The following is a 20,687-nucleotide window of genomic DNA, read 5'->3' on the forward strand; positions in this document are numbered from 1 at the left end:
CGGAAGCGCCCGGGCGGAGCAGCAGCAGAGTGGGCAGGGCGGGAAATTTGAACGAGTTCTCGGATTCCGCGCGCTTTGCTTTGATTGCTGGCGCTGCCGCCTGGGACTGGGAGACGCGAGGATGGTGGAAGGCCCGGGCTGCACGCTGAACGGCGAAAAGATCCGCGCCCGGGTGGCCCCGGGCCAGGAAGTGAGATGTGTGAAGGGAATCGCGCTCGACTCGGCCACCCTGCGAGGCCAGGGAGCCTTCGCTGCTTCCTCCACTTCAGTAGACACGGTAAGCAGCAGCTCCCCCTGCCTGCTGTAGGTTCCGAGATCAGTCGTCTGTCTCAGACAATGGGGGGGGGGGGCAGGCAAGGGGTTAATGATCTGTGTGTGAGAGAGCTTAAATTTCACCGAGAGGCTGTTTATTTAGCAGGGGGAGAGCAACTGGCCCTGTCCATCCCCAGCACAGCATCCCTCCAATGGCTGTTGCTGGTTTCTATCTCTTACATTTCTTTTTTAGATTGTGAGCCCTTTTGGGACAGGGCGCATTTCATTTATTTATATCTATGTAAACCACTTTGGGAACTTCTGTCGAAAAGCAGTATATAATTTTTTATCATATTTGTGTTCAAGGCTTCCCTTGAGTGTCCTGATCCTGTTGGGTGCTCAGTGGTGAGGAAACGGTATTCTGTTCAGCGACACTTTCAGGGTTCTTTCCTGACATTGACTATAGGCTTTGACTCTGACTAAACTTAGCTCTAGGTGATGGGGAGGCTGGCAAGGTGTGACAAAGACAAAGTGGGAACCCAAATGCAAAATCTCCTTCCTAGCAGGCTCGTCAAATCAACAGTGAATTTTAAATGTGAGATTGATTGTGACCAGAAGGATCCACAATCCAAGCTGCTTTGCTCTCTATCAAGTCAATAGGCTCCAGTCCCTCTGGTCTCCTGATCTCTCACTCTGAAAAGCAACTCTTGAATGCAGCTCTTGTCTTTCCCAGATGCAAGTCCTCTAGATTCATTTTTATTAAGGGAGACTTGAAATTGTCTTTTTTGGAGTGCTGCAAATTCTTTTGCTGTGCTGGAGCATTGGGAAGAAAGAGCAGAGTTCGAATTCTTGATATGGCTAGGTTGCAAGATGACTTTCCTTACCTGTGTAGATCACCTACTGTCCTCACCTGTCATGTTTATCTCCCTGTAGAATGCTCATATAATGCCTGTCTTGATGTGGTGTGTAAAGCAATACCAGTGCTGCAAGATTAAGCTCAGCGGCTAGGATTAATTATTTTTCAGTGGCTCCTGAAAATGCATCCATTGCACATACTATGATAACCTGTTTAATTTAGGAGAACTATTTAAATGGCAAAGCTAGGCCTTAAAGTTTGTTGATAACACATTTAAATTATAAAATTAGACCTTTAAATGATAAAACTAGGTCTTAATGTATCAAGTGGCTTCAAAGATTTTCATGGCAAGTGTAGTCTGCCTTAATTCTGATTTACAGCCGTTGGGTGTATTGCAATTTTGCAATTCCTCAGTGGTGCAGTTCACATCATAGGATTTACACTATCTTTTGTGATGTATGGTTGTTCTTACATTTTATTAGTTGTGTTAGTCAAATGTTATGAAGAACTTGTAAATAAATAGGTAGCACTTCGAGACTAACTAAAAGGCTTATGTGATGGCTTAATATTGTATAACCTTTCTTGGGTGACAACTTATCTCATCAGATGCTGAGTTGTTACTGGAGAAACACAGGAACACAGTCTTTTGATCCAGTTAACAGTCGGCCTTGTTCCTAAAGCTCTAAGCAAGTATAAAGCTTCCCAGTTTGTAAATATATTCCTTTGTCAATTGCAAGAGTTCTTTGCATGCTAGAACTGCAAAAGACATGACTGATTGGCGTGAGGTTTTGGTATAACTGACATAATTGACTCATCCCCAGTAATCATGAGTTCTGACTGTTGAAGATATTTCTGGCAGCTGTTTATGTCCCCCCCCCCCTCACAAACCACTTAAAAAGAAATAGCCAGCGATCTGTAATATATTCCTGCCATTAACATAATAAATCAACCATAACGAGTCTGATTAATTTGAAGAGTTGGTAGAGCTTGGGCAAACATCTAACATATGTAAGAAATAATGAGGAAAGTATCCTCGAGTCACTTTGCCTAATTAGAAAGATTGCAAATTTTAAAATGTAGTTCGGTATATTATAAAGAAGCCTGTTCTACAATATTCACCATAGAGTAAATGTCATTGGTAAGCATACAGTACAGGAAAAGATCACATGATGAAATTAGCTCACAGGAAAAAATGCTTATTTAACTGGCTTGTTGCTTATATACAAATGAGATTTGCTGTGGGTGTGAATGCACAGGGCAAGGAGTTTTTCTTGCTTACCATGTACACAGCACGCAATTTCTCTGTGAGTTTTGATCACTTGTGTTGCCAGCATAAAATTACTCTGTTGGGGCTTGTGGAACTTTTATAGGAGAAAAGATGTTGGAATATAAATGAGCAGTTGGGTTAATGAGCTGTGAAGATCCAAGGCTGCATTCCTGATTGGTGGGGTGACTGTTGGAGAGGATCTCCCCCCTGTCTTTGTTCAAGTGCAGGCAAGGAAATTTCATTAAAGGAAGCATAATCCACAAAGTGCTCTAGTGCTAGGCTATGTAGTCTTCAGTATTTCCAACAGAAAAATGCAAAGCAGGCACTATATTTCAGTTTGCAAACTTGCACATAAAGTCATGTTTTGCATAAACAGTACATTTTTGATAGTGCTGTTATATAAAAGGTAGTTCTAAAAAATGCAAGGTGCATTGAACATATATTTGCCCTTGCAATAGTCTTGTGTTGCTTGTCTTTAATGCTGTCATTTTTATTCTTTTGTACAGATAGTCCTGTGGCCATATACCAAGCTTAAAACAACAACAACTACCCTTCAGCATTAGGTGTTGAGCCGGAATATTGACTTGATATAGACAAATAGCAGAACACAATGTAAAACTCTTTCTGTATTGTATTACTTCATACTGGGGGGAACTGTATGACAGAATGCTCTTCTCCACACTAGGGATGTGCACGGAACCGGTTCAGAGGCCCTTTATGGGTCTGCAAACCGGTTTGAAAGACCGATGGTTTGGCCAGTTCGAAGGTGGGGGGGGTCTCTTTAAGGACGTGGGGTGCTCCTACCCCTCCCGCCGCATTTCCTGTGCCAGTGCTGCCTTTTAAAACAGTCCGGCGGGGTGGCAGTGTGCCTCCTTGGACCAGAAGTGACCGGAACATCACATGTGCACACTTGTTGTGATGTGTGCACGTGCAGCAGCAACTTCTAGTCAGAGGAGGCACTGGGGCGGCAAGGAGGTACACTGCCACCCCACTGGACCTTTTAAAAGGCAGTGCTGGCGGAGGAAATGCGGTGGGAGGGGTGAGCATATCCTCCCCTGTCCTTAAAGAGATCCCCCCCTTTGAACCAGCAGGCGCCGGTTCCGTGCACACCACTACACCACACAACTTTGCACATAGAAAACTAATGTTTGGAAGATATCTGGGCTATAAGCCTCCTCTCTCTAATATCCTTCTATAAGCAGGAAAGGTTTTCTCCTCTCTGCTTCTTCCATGGAAACCTCAAGTCATGAACCCCTTTTCAGTCTGAAGAGGTCCAAGTACATTTTTATAATGTGATCTGCTATTTATGTAGACTTGGGTCCCATTCACACTGCCTGCTAATGCATGGTAGCCACTTTGCTGTGGTTACTTCCAGTGTCACTCTGGTAAATATGTGAATATAGGAACTGTATGGACACATCCAGTTGTATAATTCTATCGCCCCTGACCGTCACTTCACGCAGTGATGTGACCTTGCATTACCACGGCTTTGTTCATTGCACACAAGCGCTTATTAGGCTGGATGTCAGCCAAGGATTGCATGCTTAGCAGAATAAGCTTTAAATGTTTTCCCCCTAATTTCCCCCATTATTACAACAAGTCTTTGCTTCTCTGTATGACAGCCCAGAAGTAGTTGGATAAACTTCTTATTTTTGTGGCATGCAAAAGCAATATCTGTCATCTATCAGATGATAGTTGTTCCAAGTGCAAAGCAACGGAAGCAAATACAGTGCATCTCTTCTGGTCATTTCCACTTATTGCACTGATCTTCATTGGTTTATGTGGTGGGGGCTGCTGGCATACGCCCATCCTGCTCCCATATCTTCTGCTGCAGGCCTGTGCTTGACCCAGCAGGGAGGGGGCGGGGGGAGGCACGCACTGAAGATGCTTGCCAGATACTTTCCTGTCTTTCCTGCTGCCACTCAGATAGACACATCAGAAGGTGCAGGGGAGAGTGTGAGCCCCGTGGGCTGTGGGGGGAGCAAGTCAGGGGCGCCAGCAGGGTCTGCATGGGCTGCCCAATGAAGATCACTGACTTATTGTAAACTAATGCAAGGATGATATGTTGTTGGTAATAAAGCAAATGTCAGGATATGAACTCACATGACTCAAGAACAGTTTTGCTGGGGTTTCTAAGGGGGAAGGTCTTGAAAGACTGTCTTACCTAACGCTTGACTGTGGCCAGACTCTAGAGCCAAAGCATAGGGGAAAGTCGATCCCCACCAACTGGAACAGATTAGTTAATAACATCTGCAAGGTGATGTTTATAGTTAAACCTGCTTACTTATTAAAATGCAAGGGGAGGAGAAACAACAGATAGGTTTGTTAGGGGAGAGATTTTATTTATTTATTTTTGGAACAGGAATATATATGTGTCAGTGATCTCAGGTATATGATTTATTTTATCATTGTAATATGCTGAAAGGGAGAATTGAATACAACTTTGATAATATTGTGTGTCTTTCTGTTTTGATGTTAATAAAATATATCAAACACAGGGAGGTTGCCCAAGTAGATGATAAGATACAAAGTATGGCTGGTGGGTTACATTTGGCCCCGAGGACAAGAAATTATGCAGGCCTAATTTAGAGAAACATTTGGATGGGTGCAATGCTATATTCAATACATTAAGGCTATTCACAGGACTGGGGGTGGGGTGTGGGGTGTGGTGGTGGTGGTGGTGAGGAAGGCTGCGCTGAAATTGTTTCCCCCTCCAGACAATATCCTTGCTCTTATTGCGGCCTCCTGGCTGTGTGGCTTGGCCACACACACAAGTGACTCTCCTGGGAGCCACATGGCTTTCTGGAAGCTGGAACAATGCGTCCTAGCTTCCGGGAATCCCACAATGCTCCACACAATAAGTGAGCACATTGGGGGAGAGGAGAGCTGGTCCGGTAGTAGCAAGCATGACTTTTCGCCTTAGCTAAGCAGGGGTTGCTAAGCAGAGTTTGATTGTTTCATATGGTTGCATATGAATGGGAGACTTGATGTGTGGGCACTGTAAGATATTCCCCTCAGGGGATGGAGCTGATCTGGGAAGAGCATCTGAGGTTCTAAGTTCCCTCCCTGGCATCTCCAAGATAGGACAAGATTTAAATAAATAATAGGACAAGATCTTTTTATTGAACCAACAAACTACCGAAGCATACAGTACGTTGCCAAAGCACAATTATATACAAAGTGGTTGTTTGTACATGATATATCTACAAAGATTTACACATAAGGATTTGGAATCCCACAAGGTTATGAAGTATATGCAGGTAGTACTGTAACTCGGGGGTGGGGGATTTCAAGGCACATCAGGTAATCGAGGGGGTTACGTCCAACGTCCATTTCCACTATTTGTCCCATTGCTGTTTAGAAGAGATACTCTTGTCTTTTTGCACATAACCATACAAACTTTTCCAGAAGAGATTTACTGTCTCATCTGCGTGAACCTCTTGGTCGCGTCTTCCCTCCGTATTCCTATGCAGGAGCGTTGCATAAATGACATACAGGTTTAATCTGATTACAAGAAGGGGAACGTTCCAATTCCCTAGTATGAAGGCACCCGTTCCGTCCCGTTTCCTTGAAGGTTTCTTTCTGGGACCTCGAAAGGAGGTTCTATCGCTCAAACCCGAGGTTAGTTCTTCCCAAGTCTGTTTTTCCAAATCAGGCCACTCTAACAGCTTGCTTACTCCCTGCCACACTCTTTTGGCTACCACACACTCTTTTAAGAAATGTGAGTGGGTTTCCCTGAATGTTTTTCCTGCCTGCAACCTTGGAGAAGCCGCTGCCTGTCTGTGAAGACAATACTGAGCTAGATAGACCAATGGTCTGACTCAGTACATGGCAGCTTCCTATGTTGCCTGTCAGACAGGTGCCCTAGGTGTCTGTCTCTGTGTCTGCTCAAGCTGCAAGCAGCCCAAGAAGACTCACAATCCTGGCTGCTGGGTTAAGGGTGTGTTTGTGCCCTTAACCCTGTCTAAAGGCCGGGTCAAAAAGGTGGGTTAGATGCCGCGACAGGGCCAGTATCCACCTCTGTCCCAGTGCTGCACATGAGCAGCTTAACACAGGCTGGACTGCCCACGCCTGGGTTATGCGCCTTGTGAGAACAGCCTTGTTGTCTTGTTAAATACACTCAGTAAGTGTCATATTGAGCTTCTTCTCATGATAGAATATTGTTTGGCATGTAACTCAAATTGATACTGACTTGTAGGTGTGTTAATAAGAAATAATATCTAAGAAGCTTGTTCCCATCTTCAGTCTGATTCTGTGCTCCTGGCAGCAAGCTGTTCGTTGTCATGTCTGAAAAGAAGTGAAAATTGCATCATGACCTTCAGTTTACAATCTGTTTTATTTCACAGAGACATTTAAAAATTAAAAAGTAAACTAGCAGTTGAGAAAACAGTAATCTTAACCCTTTTAATTATTTACTATTGTGTATGTCGCAGTGAAGGTATTTCATAAATAACATCAGCATATTTTAGTAGTATAGCAAATGAACAGCTAAATGTCATTGAACTTATGTTCAGTTTCTATAGAAAATCCTCATGCCTGCATAGTTAGTCTTAAACTCAGTTGTAACTATAGAAGAAATATTTCTTATGTACATTTTGTACATGTGGAGAACTTCACTTTTCCATATTCTTCCACTTCTTACTTACCTCCACTTAGAAAACTGTCCATTTTATACCTACCCTCTGTTTCCTGACCTTCAACAAGTTACCAATCCACACATGAACCTGTCCCTTTATCCCATGACTGCTAAGTTCTTTCAAAAGTCTTTGATGAGGAACTTTGTCGAAAGCTTTTTGAAAGTTCAAGTATATTATGTCAACTGAATCACCTTTATTTTTTTCAGGCAGTTTAGAATGTCAACTCTTGTCACATCTCTCTGACTCAGTTCTTTAGCCTCTGTCTCTGAGAAGCTCAGTTCAAGCACAGGTATACACGCTCAGTATCCTCTGCCATGAAAGCAGATGTAAAGAACTTGTTTAGCTTCTCTGAAGTCTCCATATCCTCCTTAATACAGTAATTCCTTTCACTCCCTCATCAGACCAGCCACCAACCAGAAATACGAATTCTGCTGTATTTAAAGACATTTCCGTTGTTCCTTTTGATACTTTTAGCTAAATGTTCCTCAAACTCTCTTTTTGCCTCCCTTATTGCCTCCTTGCATTTCTTTTGCCAGAGTTTGTTCCTTTCTGTTCTCTTCATTTTGGCAGGCCTTCCAACTTCTGAAGGAATTCTTCCTCCTTGACTTTATTTGTTAGCCACGCTGGCATCCTTCTTGACTTGGTGATACCTTCTTTCTTTTTGGTATACATTCTAACTGGCCTTCTATTATTGTGGTTTTAAAAAAATTCCATGTGTTCTGGAGCAAAGTGACTCACTTGATTTCCCCTTTCAGGTTTCCCCCACCACCAAACTCCTTATTTTGGAGAAGTTTCCGCTTCCGAAGTTCAAAGTGTCTGTGTTAGACTTCTTTGGTGATTCTCTCCTCGCTTATATGCTGAATTTGATCACATTATGATCACTGTTCCCAAAGATTCCACGATACTGACATCTCACATTATGAGAGATTTCACCACTCAGGATTAAGTCCCAAGTCACATTTGCTCTGGTTGGTTCCATGACCAACTGTTCGAGGGTACAGTCATTCAGTGTGTCTAGAAATTTGGCCTCTTTGTCATTACTTGAATGTGAATCTACCCAGTCTATGTGTAGGTAATTGAAGTCACCCATTATTATAGTTCTGTCTCTCTTTAATGCCTTCCAGATTTCCTTCTGCAACCCCCAGTCACTGTCAGCATTTTGATTTGGAGGGCAATAGCATATCCCTAGTACCACACTTTCAGGCCTTGTATTGTCACCCACACAGTTTCTGTGGAGGACTCTGGTCCTTCTAGGTTTTCTAGATTGTTAGATGCTCTCTGTTCTTTAACATATAGTTCTACTCCACCCCCAATCTGCCCCTTTCTATAGAGTTTGTATCCAGGAATAAGTGTCCCACTGGTTCTCACTGTTCCACCATGTTTCCATTATACCCATTATATCTAGGTTTTCATTAGCAACCAAGCATTCCAGTTCACCCATCTTAGCTCAGAGGTTTCTGGCATTGGCATATAAACACCTATATGCTGAATCTCTTACTGGTGTGTGCTATCTTTCTTATGGCCATTTTAAAAGAAAAAATTACTACCTTATCAGGTCTGCTTCTTGTCTCCCCAGAGTGAAACTCCTCTTCCTGGTTTCACATGCTGTGAAACAGGATAATGCCTAACCTATATACATCAAACCCCAAATTCTAGCTTTTTAAACAGCTGTTTCTGTACTTAGAATGCAGATATCTAAGATTCCGGATGCCATTTGCCCTTGGTACCAATGTCTTCCGATTCCAGTTGCTTGCTTGGTGTAAATGAGTGAACCTCATTTGCCTTGATTTATGTAATGAGGCTGCTGTTTTGTCAGCTTGAAACCCTTTTATATAAAAATAACAAACCCTAAATGTGTGTTTAGGAAAGTGAGGAAACATGGGGTATGAAAACCTCATTCGGTTAAAGCTCAGTGCTATATATTACCCCTGCTAACTGAGCAAACAGGCACCTTTTAAAGTGGCGATTCTCTTCTATTTACTGGGTGGGTGAACAAATGATCCAACCCCAGCACAGCATCCCTTCAGTGGCTGCTGCTGGAATCTACCTAATGTTTCTTTTTGGATTGTGAGCCATTTGGGACAGGGAACAATCTTATTTATTATCTATTTTTTACTATATAAACTTCTTTGAGAACTTCTGTTGAAAAGAGTATACAAATATTCATAGTCTTAGTTAATGGTAGAGCAAATGCTTTGCATGCAAAAAGTCCGAGGCTCAGTATTCAACATTTCTAGTTAGGACTGGAAAACACTCAGGTATGGAACCTTGGAGAACTGTTTCTAGTCAAGATAGGCCATACTGAGCTACATAGACCAGTAATCTGATGTGGAACAAGGCATTTTCATAAATTAAACAGTGAGTTTAAAATTAGTTATTACCAGAATGAACTCCATGAACAGTGTTCCCTCTAACAGGGATTCCCAGATGTTATTGACTACAATACCCATAATCCCCAGCCAAAGGCCATTGCAGCTGGGGATGCTGGGAGTTGTAGTAAACAACATTTGGGAATCCCTGTTAGAGGGAACACTGTACCATGAGTGGAAATTTCATGTGGAAGTGGTTCTCACAGGTCCCTTGTCTGATGAAATATTATTGGTTACATTTTTATCCCACCCTTCCAGAGGCACTCAGAGCAGCATACTGGATTCCTGCCCATCCCTTTCATTTCCTCACAGCAACCTTGTGAGACAGTTTAGGCTAAAAGATTATTGGTCTAGGATCACCTAGGGAATTTTATGGCTGAATAGAGATTTGAACAGGGCTCTCTGTGCTTCTGATCCAACACACTAATCTCTGTACCGTATTGTTTCTTGATATGCAGCACTTAGCTTGATAGAAGATGTTGTTTGGCATTTTCTCTGTTGTACTGGACCACATATTTTGTACTCCGCCTAGGAACGTACACATCAGGCAGTGTAGAAATATGATAAATAAATATCTGGATAATTTTTATATAAGAATGGATTCAATCCAAATCCTTTTCAATTATGTTCCTGAGATGTCATTTCCTTGAAGAGGGAAGGAAAGACAGCAGATATGTGTACCCACTACTAAGTTTTCTCTCTTGGTGATGGGTACACATGCACATTGTTCTCCCTTTCTTCCAGGTCCCTCCTCTTTTCCTACAGATTTAACTTGCCTGTATCCAGAAATGACTTGTCTTTGTAGAAGACAATGCATTCTACATTTCCTGCCCCAGCTACAAACAACATACTCTCCTCCAAAGACTGAGCTGTGTTTATTCACTGTTGATAATGAAGGTGGACTATGTGGCTTGCCAGATGTAATGCTTTTATGATATTTGATTCCTGCCCACTTTTACCTCATTGCTTCACTAATTTTCAGATAGTTCATCTGAACTCACTATCCCATATATCCTCCTTCCTCCAACTTTCAGTTGTATAATCCATCTATGAAATTTGGTGCCACATGATGCTGTGATGACTTCTTGCTGAGATGGTTTTAAAGGGGATTAGACAAATGAATAGATCGCATATCTATCAATGGAGCTACTAGTCTTGATGGTTATAGGCTTCCTCTAGGTTTAATATCCCTCTGAATACCAGTCATAGGGGGACAATGGCAGGTGTATGTCTTCATCTCTTGCTTGTGGGATTCCAAGAGGCATCTGGTTGGCCACTGTGAGAAACGGGACGCAGGACTAGTTAGACTTCGGCCTTATCCAGCAGGGCTCCTCTTACGTTCTTAATCTGTATTCTAGACTGTGTGTCCACATGATATGATTAAGATGTTCTTCCTTTCTGGATGAGACCCCCAGAACCAGCTATTTTCCAATACTAGTTTATTTGTGGCCATGCACAGTTGGATAATGCTTATTTTGGTTCCTTTCTCTTCTTTTATTTATTTTGATTTGATATAAGGCAAGCTCTTCCTAGTGTCTTTTAGCTAAAACTGCTGCCCTGTGCATGAATAAATGCAATGTGCTAACTATTTTCAATCTCTTTTGCTTATTCTTACTTCATAAACGTTTTTGTTTTCAAACCATTCAGGTGACTGGGAATAAGGGCTCCTGTCAAGATTTCTCGAATGTGTTTATTGGATGTGTGTATAGTGGTGTGGAAACTTTGGGCAAGGAGCTTTTCATGTATTTTGGACAGAAAACCTTAAGGTAAGAAGTAATGTGTATGTAAATCATATGTTTGTATAACTTAGAAGATGGTTTCCCAATATGTGGTGCTCCAGAAGTTGCTGAACTACAACTCTCATCATTCCCAGCAACAATAAATTGTGGGTTGTCGTGTGATTCTAGTTGTGTGAATGACCTTCTTTCCTATTATGGCTTTAGCCTTTAAAAAAACAACCATGGAAAAATACTTGAGTAGACAGCAATTTTAATGTGGATGGCTGATTTCACCCCTCACCTGATCTAATATCTGTGGCAAATCACTAATTATTTTTAAGAAAATCTAAACCAAATTCCATCAGGAAGTCCCAATATGTGAATGGAATAATTTGTTCAAAATTGTAGCAAAGTTATATTGTTCTGACTCCAGACTCTTTTCTTCATATCTTAGAATATTTTGGAAATTGTGACGGGTAAAGGAATAGAGCTTAAGGGGACATGGTTGTGAAGGGCCCGGGACTTTGGTTCCTCCAGAGGCTGACATCGAACCTCCCTCTACTCTGGACAATTAGCAGTATACTTTTGTGTTTTCTCTGCAACCCTAAGACTTGCTGATTTTTGTTTAAACAGAACTGGGCTTTTAAGGTATTCTGACCAGTCTAAGGTATAATTGGTCAAAATTGGTCAAATTTAATAATATGTCCATGCATCACAACAAGATTCATAAAGAATAATCAATGAGTTCTCATAAAAGTGATCACTGTATGTCCAGTTGAAAAAAATTAGATCTGATGGTTCATTTCAAAAGTTTCTTGCTGTCTATAGATGGGAGAGGTATGTGATAGTAGTGTCGCATTTTAAATTAAATTAATTAAAAATGGGATATCCGTCTTGTAGTTATGCCAAATGCCTTTCGACTGAAATCATTTAATTTATTTAATCAATTTAGCTAGGAAAGATAGCTGAAGGAAGAAGCTATTGCCAGTTCAGTACCCATGAGAGTGCTGGAAACTACTAGTGGAAGTTAAAATGCTCCTTTTAATTCCCACTGAAGAAGACTGATTTCAGTCAAAAATACTTGTACCAGCATTTTTCTGGAGATCAGTAGCGAGCATATGAAAATGAATAAAGATACCTTGTCATTGTCAATGGCAAGCATTTGAATATACAGGTGGCCCTTGTTATTTGCGGGGGTTCTGTTCTTGCCTATAGGTGCAAATACAGAAACCGTGAATAACAAAACCTTGACTCAATGGGAATTAGGGGGCTAGATTCCTAACCTCGCCTCCCAAAATAGCGGGGGGGGGGGGGGCAGAAATCAGGGAAGAAAGGGACAGTACCTTATTCTCCAGCAGTGCCCCCCAACCCTCAAATGGTCAAGTAAGTATATGTGTGTGTGTGAGAGAGAGAGAGAGAGAGAGATGCCACAAAATGGTTCTCTGCTGAAAAATTGCAGCCAGAAGTCATTTCCGGCCTCTCAAAACCACAGATAGGCAAATTTTGCCTATTTTTCTAGCCACAGATAATGAAGCTGGGTACCCAATCACTGATACGCAAAACTGTGTATTCTGAGTCTGCAGATAACGAGGGTCACCTGTACTTCCTATTACTATTACACTTGAGTAACTGCTAAGCTAGATATAATTATTGCTGTAACTGTGTTTTAAATATATTTTCAGAAATGTGTTTCTCTTGTAGGGTCCACTTTGGCATGAATGGTTCTTTGCGTATAAATCCAGATGCAAACCACAACAGAAGCAGAACACCGGCAGTCCTGGAAATACAACTTACTGTTGATTTGATTTGTTTCTATGATGCAGCTGTAGAGCTCAGGTAAAATGTGTGTTTCCCTGTGAAATGTTTCACTACATACTTGAAGGGAGAAATATTGCAGCTCCATTCCTGAAAGTGGTGGTTTTAAGGTGGCTTAAATTAAGTGAAAGCAAGTTTATATTCAAGTATGCTCTTCATTTGCTTTATAGAGGAGTGTTTGGTTGGTTGGAGAGAGAGCAGTTTTCAGACTCCTAATACAATTTACATAGTGCACAGACACTCTATATTCAATAACGAATGCCAATTCCCTTGTTCAGTAGTCATGATCTCTAATATAAGTGGCAATCCCCCCTACCCAAAATATGTATTGAAAGTTTGTGGGCAAATTTGCCTTTAGTCACTTCTCAAATATCCTGAGCATAAGTATAATAGAGCCTAAGAATTGTTTTGCTGGCTCAGACCAAAGAACCATCTAGCCTTGCACTCTGTGTCCAATGGCAGCCAGACAGGTTGGTATTCCTGGGAAGCTCACAAGCATGAGAGAGGAGAGCTGGTCTTGTGGTAGCAAGCATGACTTGTCCCCTTAGAGAAGCAGTGTCTGCCCTGGTTGCATATGAATGGGAGACTTGATGTGTGAGCACTGTAAGATATTCCCCTTAGGGGATGGAGCTGCTCTGGGAAGAGCAGAAGGTTCCAAGTTCCCTCCCTGGCAGCATCTCCAAGATAGGGCTGAGAGAGATTCCTGCCTGCAACCTTGGAGAAGCCGCTGCCAGTCTGTGTAGACAATACTGAGCTAGACGGACTCATGGTCTGACTCAATATATGGCAGCTTCCTATGTTCCTATGGCATAATAGCAGTTGCCATGTACTAGGGACAATCATCAAGTGATGGCTGTTGGGATTAAAATGTTTCTAAATTCTGTTTACCTGTCATGGCTATTAGGTTTCTGTAGGCTGGGAGAGACTAGTCAGTTCAGACAATACTGGGTTAAATGGACCAATGGTCTTGCTCAGTATAACTGAGGACAAAACCGGGGTCCACGGAATGAATGAAAGACCCATGAACAAAAAAGAAAAAGAAAATAATGAATAACCAGCTCTCAACACAGGTAAGAATAATCGAACACATATGTATAGCATGTAATAAAATGCAATGACAAAATACCAAATGAAATTACAAAATGCTACAACAGTAGAAAAACATTTCTTATACGATCAAATTTCTCCAAGTGAAATTTGAACGTATAAGAAATGTTTTTCTACTGTTGTCCTGTGTTAATGGGAACCAGCCCCTGATGAAGCCTACAGCGAAACAGCTCCTTATCCCGTGATGGCTGTCATCTTTTATCGTGATTGTTCCCTGGTGCGCCCTGTTTCTCATTGCCAATCATCATCAGTCATTACAGAGCAGGTTGCTTGCTTTCTTCATATGCAGGATTCAAGATTTGAACTACATGTATTTACGACATCCTGCTGAATACATTGGCTCCTCCAATTGGATTTGAGGACTCATTACCTGCACTGCATGCTCTCTTCTATGTCTCTTTTTGAAGACATCTCAGACTGTGTTTGGACACCTGGATATACTGGTTTCTCTTTCTTTCATTGCATTTTGTAATTTCATCTGGTATTTTGTCATTGCATTTTGTTACATACTATACATATGTTTGATTATTCTTACCTGTGTTGAGAGCTAGTTATTCATTATTTTCATTTTTTTGTTGTTGTTCACAGGTCTTTCATTTCCCCCCCTTACTCAGTATAAGGCAACTTCCTATGTCCCTAACATGTCTAGTGGCTTTTAAAACAATGTAAGTTAGTGGCCTTCTAGTAATCACTACTTTATAAATGTAGGCTTTTTATAAAGAAAGTTGTCTCAATTTAAAAATCTGAACTTACTGCCAATCATAGTCATTGTATGGATGAATTTTACCAGTTTGAGAGTAATTTATCTTGCATCTCCTCACCCTCTTCCACTTATTGATCTGAATCCCCCCCCCCCCCGCAAACTAAAAGCTTATACCCATTTTAGCTTTGCTGTGTGTGGGGGAAACTATGCTTTTTCTGTACCTTTTCTAGCCTATTACATTCCACTTTGAAATAGCCACTAACATGTTTCTTTGGGACTATGGCCTGCTTTGTACATTTTCTCTAGTAGTCCAAACAGTTATTTATATGATTTAATTGCATTATATAAAATATTCCATTGTAACTCAGCACTGTGTTATTGCTAACATACTGTCAAGTGACACTGGGGTATTCTGGATGTATTTGTCTTGCAGGAATGCTGCTGAAAGTGAGCAGAAAATTAGAATGCTGAGAGACTTGGATGTATGCTCTCCTAAATTTAGTTTCTTAAGAGCGGAAACTGAGATTAAGAAGCAGAACAGCCGTATGTTATGTGATGTGTTGCTTGATCAAGCAGTGCTACCTGGAGTGGGAAACATCATAAAGAATGAAGCACTTTTTGACAGTGGTCTCCATCCAGTTGTTAAAGTATGTGAAATGTTTTAGGATTTTTTCCATTCATATTTTGGAACTGTAAGTAGAGTTTTAAGAAAATATGAAAATGTTCTTAATTGTAATAGAACCCAAGTCCAGAATTTTAGGACCCTGGCCACTATAGTCTTTGAGAATAGTGGATTCCTGGAATACCTAACAAAAATAATCAGGTGTGAAGTGACCGACATTACATTTGCCTGTAAAATACAAATATGAGGTTTTGGCTAGTTATTATTTGAGGCTCTTTTTTCCTGTTGTATTCTACTGGGTTAAAACTTCAAGCAAAAAAAAAGGTTGCAAGAATGTTAATATAATAAGATTTTCCCCTGATGAGTAGCCTTTGGTGCTTGAAATGCAATCCTTTAATCAGGGGGGAAATTATTACATTGCCCTATGGTGTAAACTTCTTGTACCTTTTGTGGGGTTCTTCATTCTTTGCTGGTGAGTTGGTGTAACCCTTTTAGAGGTCATAATTAAACCTTACTATCCAATAATCATGTTTGAACATTTTATTTAATTTAGTTAGTGTGTGTGTGTGTGTGTCTGTCTGTCTGTCTCTTTGTCAAACATCCTAATTCGTGTCTGGAAAATAAATTCCCTAGATTGCAAGTAACGGCCCCTTGTCCTTGTTCTGGGAAGTGGGGTAGAAGTGGAGCTGCCACAGTCTAACTGTAATCAAGATTTTTAATATCCTAGTGTTGGAGATCCTTTCACTGGCAAGTGGGGCAAAGGTTAATGGCATTTTCTGGTTTTTTTCTTGTTATAAATGCCATTGTAATGGTAACTACAGGCAACATGGTCTCTTAGTTTGAGGGTGCTAACATTTTCTTGTTTGAGATCTGCTATAAGGAGGCTGTAAACCTTTGTTGTTTGGAGGTTGTTTCACTTATTTTTAAATCAATGCTCTAAATCACAGGCTTGCCAGTTAACAGATGAGCAAGTGCATCACCTGGTGAAAATGATTCGGGATTTCACATTACTCTTTTATAAGGTAGGACAGAAAAAACCTGTACCACAAGATTTATAAAACTGAATTGTAATGTAAAAACTGAATATGTATTCATGTAATATAGTAAAAACATTTTGAAGTTGTAGTACAAAGTTGTATCACCCCACCGATTGCTTGGGGAAGCAGTCTTCTCCTGGTTGGTTGGAAACAGTTTGTGGAACTGAGAGGAAAGTGCTCTTGAGCTCTAATTTCTGTAGGACTAGGGGCCAATTTACATATTCAGGGAAAGCACAAAGTGGCTACTTGGAGCATTCCATTTGAAAGTGTAGGTCCAAGTTGACATGATGCAGTGCAATCCCATGTATGTTAATTAGGAGGTTCCACTGTGTTCAGTGGAATCCATAGGACTGCAGCCTCAATATTCTCCAGCATCAAACCTGTCCTAGAGGTTGAAAGCACACCCAGAATACTGTTTGCAGTCTACCCTTCAACAAGCTGGAAGGGTAGACTTCAAAAAGGCCTGGAGCACCTTCCTTATGAGGGTAGACTACAGCATCTGGGGCTCTTTACCTTGGAGGAGGCAACTAAGGGGAGACATGATCGAAGTGTATAAAATTATGCATGGAGTGGACAGGGTTGACAGAGGTAAATTTTTCTCCCTCTCTCACAACACTAGAACCAGGTGTCACCCCATTAAATTGAAGGTCGGGATATTTAGGACCAACAAAAGGAAGTACTTTTTCACACGGCGCATAATTAATCTATGGAATTCCTTGCCATGGGATGTGGTGATGGCCACCAGCTTGGATGGCTTTAAAAGGGGCTTAGACAGATTCATGGAGGACAGGTCTATCAAGGGCTACTAGTCTGATGGCTGTGGGCTCTCCAGCCTCAGAAGCATGATGCCTCTCAATACCAGTTGCAGGGGAGCAACAGCAGGAGAGAGGACATGCATCTACCTCTTGCCTGTGGGCTCCCCAGAGGCATCTGGTGGGCCACTGTGTGAAAAAGGATGCTGGACTAGATGGGCCTTGTGTGTGATCCAGGGGCTGTTCTTATGTTCTTAAGCTAGTTTTCTGTGAGAAGTTTTTTGGTTTGTTTTTTAAAGATTTTGGAGCATTCAAACGTGATTCTCTCATTTGCATTCTGTATTAGTTTAGTCCTGGAGGGCTATATCATGTGTTTTCTCTATCCATGTAATTTGACTCTTAACTGTATGGTTAAATACCATTTATTTCAATGTGCTGCGGAACTGGTAACTGCAATGGGCAACAGGTTAATGCATTAATGAAATATAAGAGTGTGTATATGAGGTATGTTGTTAGACATATTGCCTAGCTACAAGACAGAAACCCAGGGCAATACTGATAATCTCTTTTCCATGGTTTTCAGTGAATGAGAGCTCTTCTCAATTTTAATGGAACTTCTTAACTCAGTTCCAAAAGCTTGAATTTTATAGATGTTTGAATCTTCCTCTTTAGATTTTTAAAAATATCCATTCAAGATAATCCTGGATTAACAGTGGGATCCATCTTTTTGTCTGTTTAAATCACACCGATTAAAAATTCTCCGTTCCAGTGTCGCAAGACAGGATCAGCACTATACAAGCATTTCAAGGTGTACAAACGCCCCAGCTGTGGTCAGTGTAGAGCAAAGATCACAGTGTGTCGTTTAGGGGAGAATAACAGAATGACATACTTCTGTTCGCAGTGTCAAAAGGACGAGCCTCAGCTTGTGGATCCTGGGTAGGTTGATAACCTGTTTTCCAAATTATCTCATGTTCTGAGAGAAGCTGATTTCAGTGGCAACCTCTTGCTCAGTAGTCATGCTTCCTGCATGCTGTCAAAACCAGCCTGTGACCTTTAATTATATTCTGTTTTTTTCTGCTCTCTTTCCTTTTCTTCCCCACATGCTGCCTTGCCCGTTGCCCAGCCAGCTAAACTAAGGGGTTTTGCTCCCTTCTGTAACATCAATAGAGCTTTGGTGTTTTTAAATAATGAACCAGCAGCTAGTTTTCTTTTCCTCTTAATTTGTAATGCAGTTTTCAGTCTGGCTTACTTCTGAGTAGGTGTGTTCAGGACTGTGGGGAATGATAGCAGGCCAGATAAATTATGGTTTTGGCAGGGTAATGTGTGTACAAAACATTAAAATAGGTAGGAAGATGGAAATGATTGAAAGTAGCTTTTTCTCAGTTTCTTGCTGGATTCCAGTTGTGCCTTCTAGTTTTAAATGTTGTCAAACTTGAGAATAAAAAATAGAATGCTGAATTTCACTTAATACCAGCTGAACCCGCACAGAGCATCTGTGTGGTAGTTCACTTCCTTTTTGGGGTTAGTTCGGAGAATTTGTTTGGCTGGTCCTCCCACAGCTCTCTCGCTCGCTCTGCACCCCCCACTCCACCTCTCCCGCTCGCGCCGTCTCTCCCCCGCGCGCCTCTCTCTCTCGCTCTGCCCCCCCACTCCGTCTCTCCCCCGCGCACCTCTCTCGCTCGCGCCGTCTCTCCCCACCTGCGCGCCGTCTCTCCCCACCCGCGCACCTCTCCTGCTCGCGCTGTCTCTCCCCCGCGCGCCTCTCCCCACCCGCGCCGTCTCTCCCCCCGCGCGCCTCTCCCGCTCGCACCGCCTCTCCCCCCGCGCGCCGTCCCTCCCCCCTGCGCCTCTCCCCCCGCGCGCCGCCTCTCCCCCCGCGCGCCTCTCCTGCTGCCTCTCCCCCCCGCGTGCCTTCCCCCCCGCGCGCCTCTCCCGCTCCCGCCGTCTCTCCCCCCGCGCGCCTCTTCTGCTCCCGCCGTCTCTCCCCCCGCGCGCCTCTCGCTCCCGCCGGCCCCTGTCGCTCCCGTCGTCTCTCCCCCCGCACGCCGCCTGCGCCGCCTCTCCCCCCGCGCTGTCTCTCCCCCCACGCTGTCTCTCCCCCCGCGCCGCTCCCGCTCGCGCTGTCTCTCCCCCCGCGCCGCTCCCGCTCGCGCTGTCTCTCCCCCCGCGCCGCTCCCGCTCGCGCTGTCTCTCCCCCCGCGCCGCTCCCGCTCGCGCTGTCTCTCCCCCCGCGCCGCTCCCGCTCGCGCTGTCTCTCCCCCCGCGCCGCTCCCGCTCGCGCTGTCTCTCCCCCCGCGCCGCTCCCGCTCGCGCTGTCTCTCCCCCCGCGCCTCTCCTGCTCCCGCTCGCGCTGTCTCTTCCCCCGCGCCTCTCCTGCTCCCGCTCGCGCTGTCTCTTCCCCCGCGCCTCTCCTGCTCCCGCTCGTGCTGTCTCTTCCCCCGCACCTGCCTCTCTCAATCGCTAGAGTCTGCGGCCACCACCGGTCGCCAGGCCAGGCTCGCCAGCATGAGCGGGCCAATTCTCCTTCTCCTGGGTGTGCCAGCCAATCAGGTGCCTCCGCAGCCCAGCCAATCAGCTGGGCTGCCGGGATGCATTTTCCCCAGGCACACCTCAGAGAAAAATATATATAGATAACTAGTTGGTATGTCAATGTAGATATTCAATCATCAAGCATATAGAAGCCCAGCAGAGAGGGAAGGGAGAGTCCATCTATCTCCCACCCAGTGCTACCTGGAGTGAGAGACCAGGTGGGTGCTGTGGTTCCTTCTGCTGTTGCCTGCCTGCTTTTGCTTCCCCTGTGGGGCTGCAGCCTCAGGTTAACATCTGCGGGAAGTGTGGGCAGGACTGGGACCAGCCCCTGAGTGACTCAGCTGTTCCTTGGGTCACCTGCTCAGTTTTGGGCTTTATAGGAAGGTTCCTTGTGGTGGCGGGCCCGCCATCAGCAGGGTCACCACTGAAGGGGCGACACCAAAGGGGATTGCCGCTTTGGGGAGCCATTTCGAGGAAGAGCGAGGGCTAGAGGGCTTCTGTTTAATTAGTTTTAAGCTGTTTTAGACTTGGGTTGAAGTTGCTGTAATGTGCTTGGGTTCAAGAGCCCCTGGTGGCGCAGTGGTAAAACTGCTGCCCTGTAACCAGAAGGTTACAAGTTCGATCCTGACCAGGGGCTCAAGGTTGACTCAGCCTTCCATCCTTCCGAGGTCGGTAAAATGAGTACCCAGAATGTTGGGGGCAATATGCTAAATCATTGTAAACCGCTTAGAGAGCTCCGGCTATAGAGCGGTATATAAATGTAAGTGCTATTGCTATTGCTATCTGAAGATGGGGGGACAGGGAGTGCCTTTGTTGAATATGGGGCAGCCATCCCAGTGGTGGTGGGGAATAGAAGAAGTAATGTTGGCAGGTCAGCGGGGTGTTCCAGGGGAAGGGTAGTCAGAAATTTAATAGCTGTCTCCCCTTCCAGCTGTCCTGCCAGCTCTTTGACCTAGGGGAGCACTGCCAACAACCCTCATAGCTTTTCCCTGCTCCTCTGTAATGCCAGGTCAGTCCAAAATA

The 20,687-nt window shown here is 43.4% G+C and overlaps 1 protein-coding gene across 4 annotated transcripts in view; it reads left to right on the plus strand.

Moving 5' to 3' along the window:
• The window catches only part of NEIL3 (nei like DNA glycosylase 3), a 292,220-nt gene that overhangs the window by 258,152 nt on the left and 13,381 nt on the right, over positions 1–20,687 (plus strand). For 2 of the 4 annotated variants that reach the window (XM_053258154.1, XM_053258153.1), the window contains 5 exons: positions 11,029–11,147; positions 12,801–12,935; positions 15,158–15,371; positions 16,294–16,368; positions 17,905–18,071. In XM_053258154.1, coding sequence (XP_053114129.1) covers positions 11,122–11,147; positions 12,801–12,935; positions 15,158–15,371; positions 16,294–16,368; positions 17,905–18,071 — 617 coding nt within the window. In that variant the 5' untranslated portion in view covers positions 11,029–11,121. Of the gene's footprint in view, positions 1–9; positions 278–2,881; positions 2,988–11,028; positions 11,148–12,800; positions 12,936–15,157; positions 15,372–16,293; positions 16,369–17,904; positions 18,072–20,687 lie in introns of those variants that run through there. The other 2 variants (XM_053258155.1, XM_053258152.1) reach the window with 2 other exon arrangements.

The sequence above is a fragment of the Hemicordylus capensis genome, chromosome 5, assembly GCF_027244095.1.
Source record: "Hemicordylus capensis ecotype Gifberg chromosome 5, rHemCap1.1.pri, whole genome shotgun sequence".
NCBI classification, from domain to species: domain Eukaryota; kingdom Metazoa; phylum Chordata; class Lepidosauria; order Squamata; family Cordylidae; genus Hemicordylus; species Hemicordylus capensis.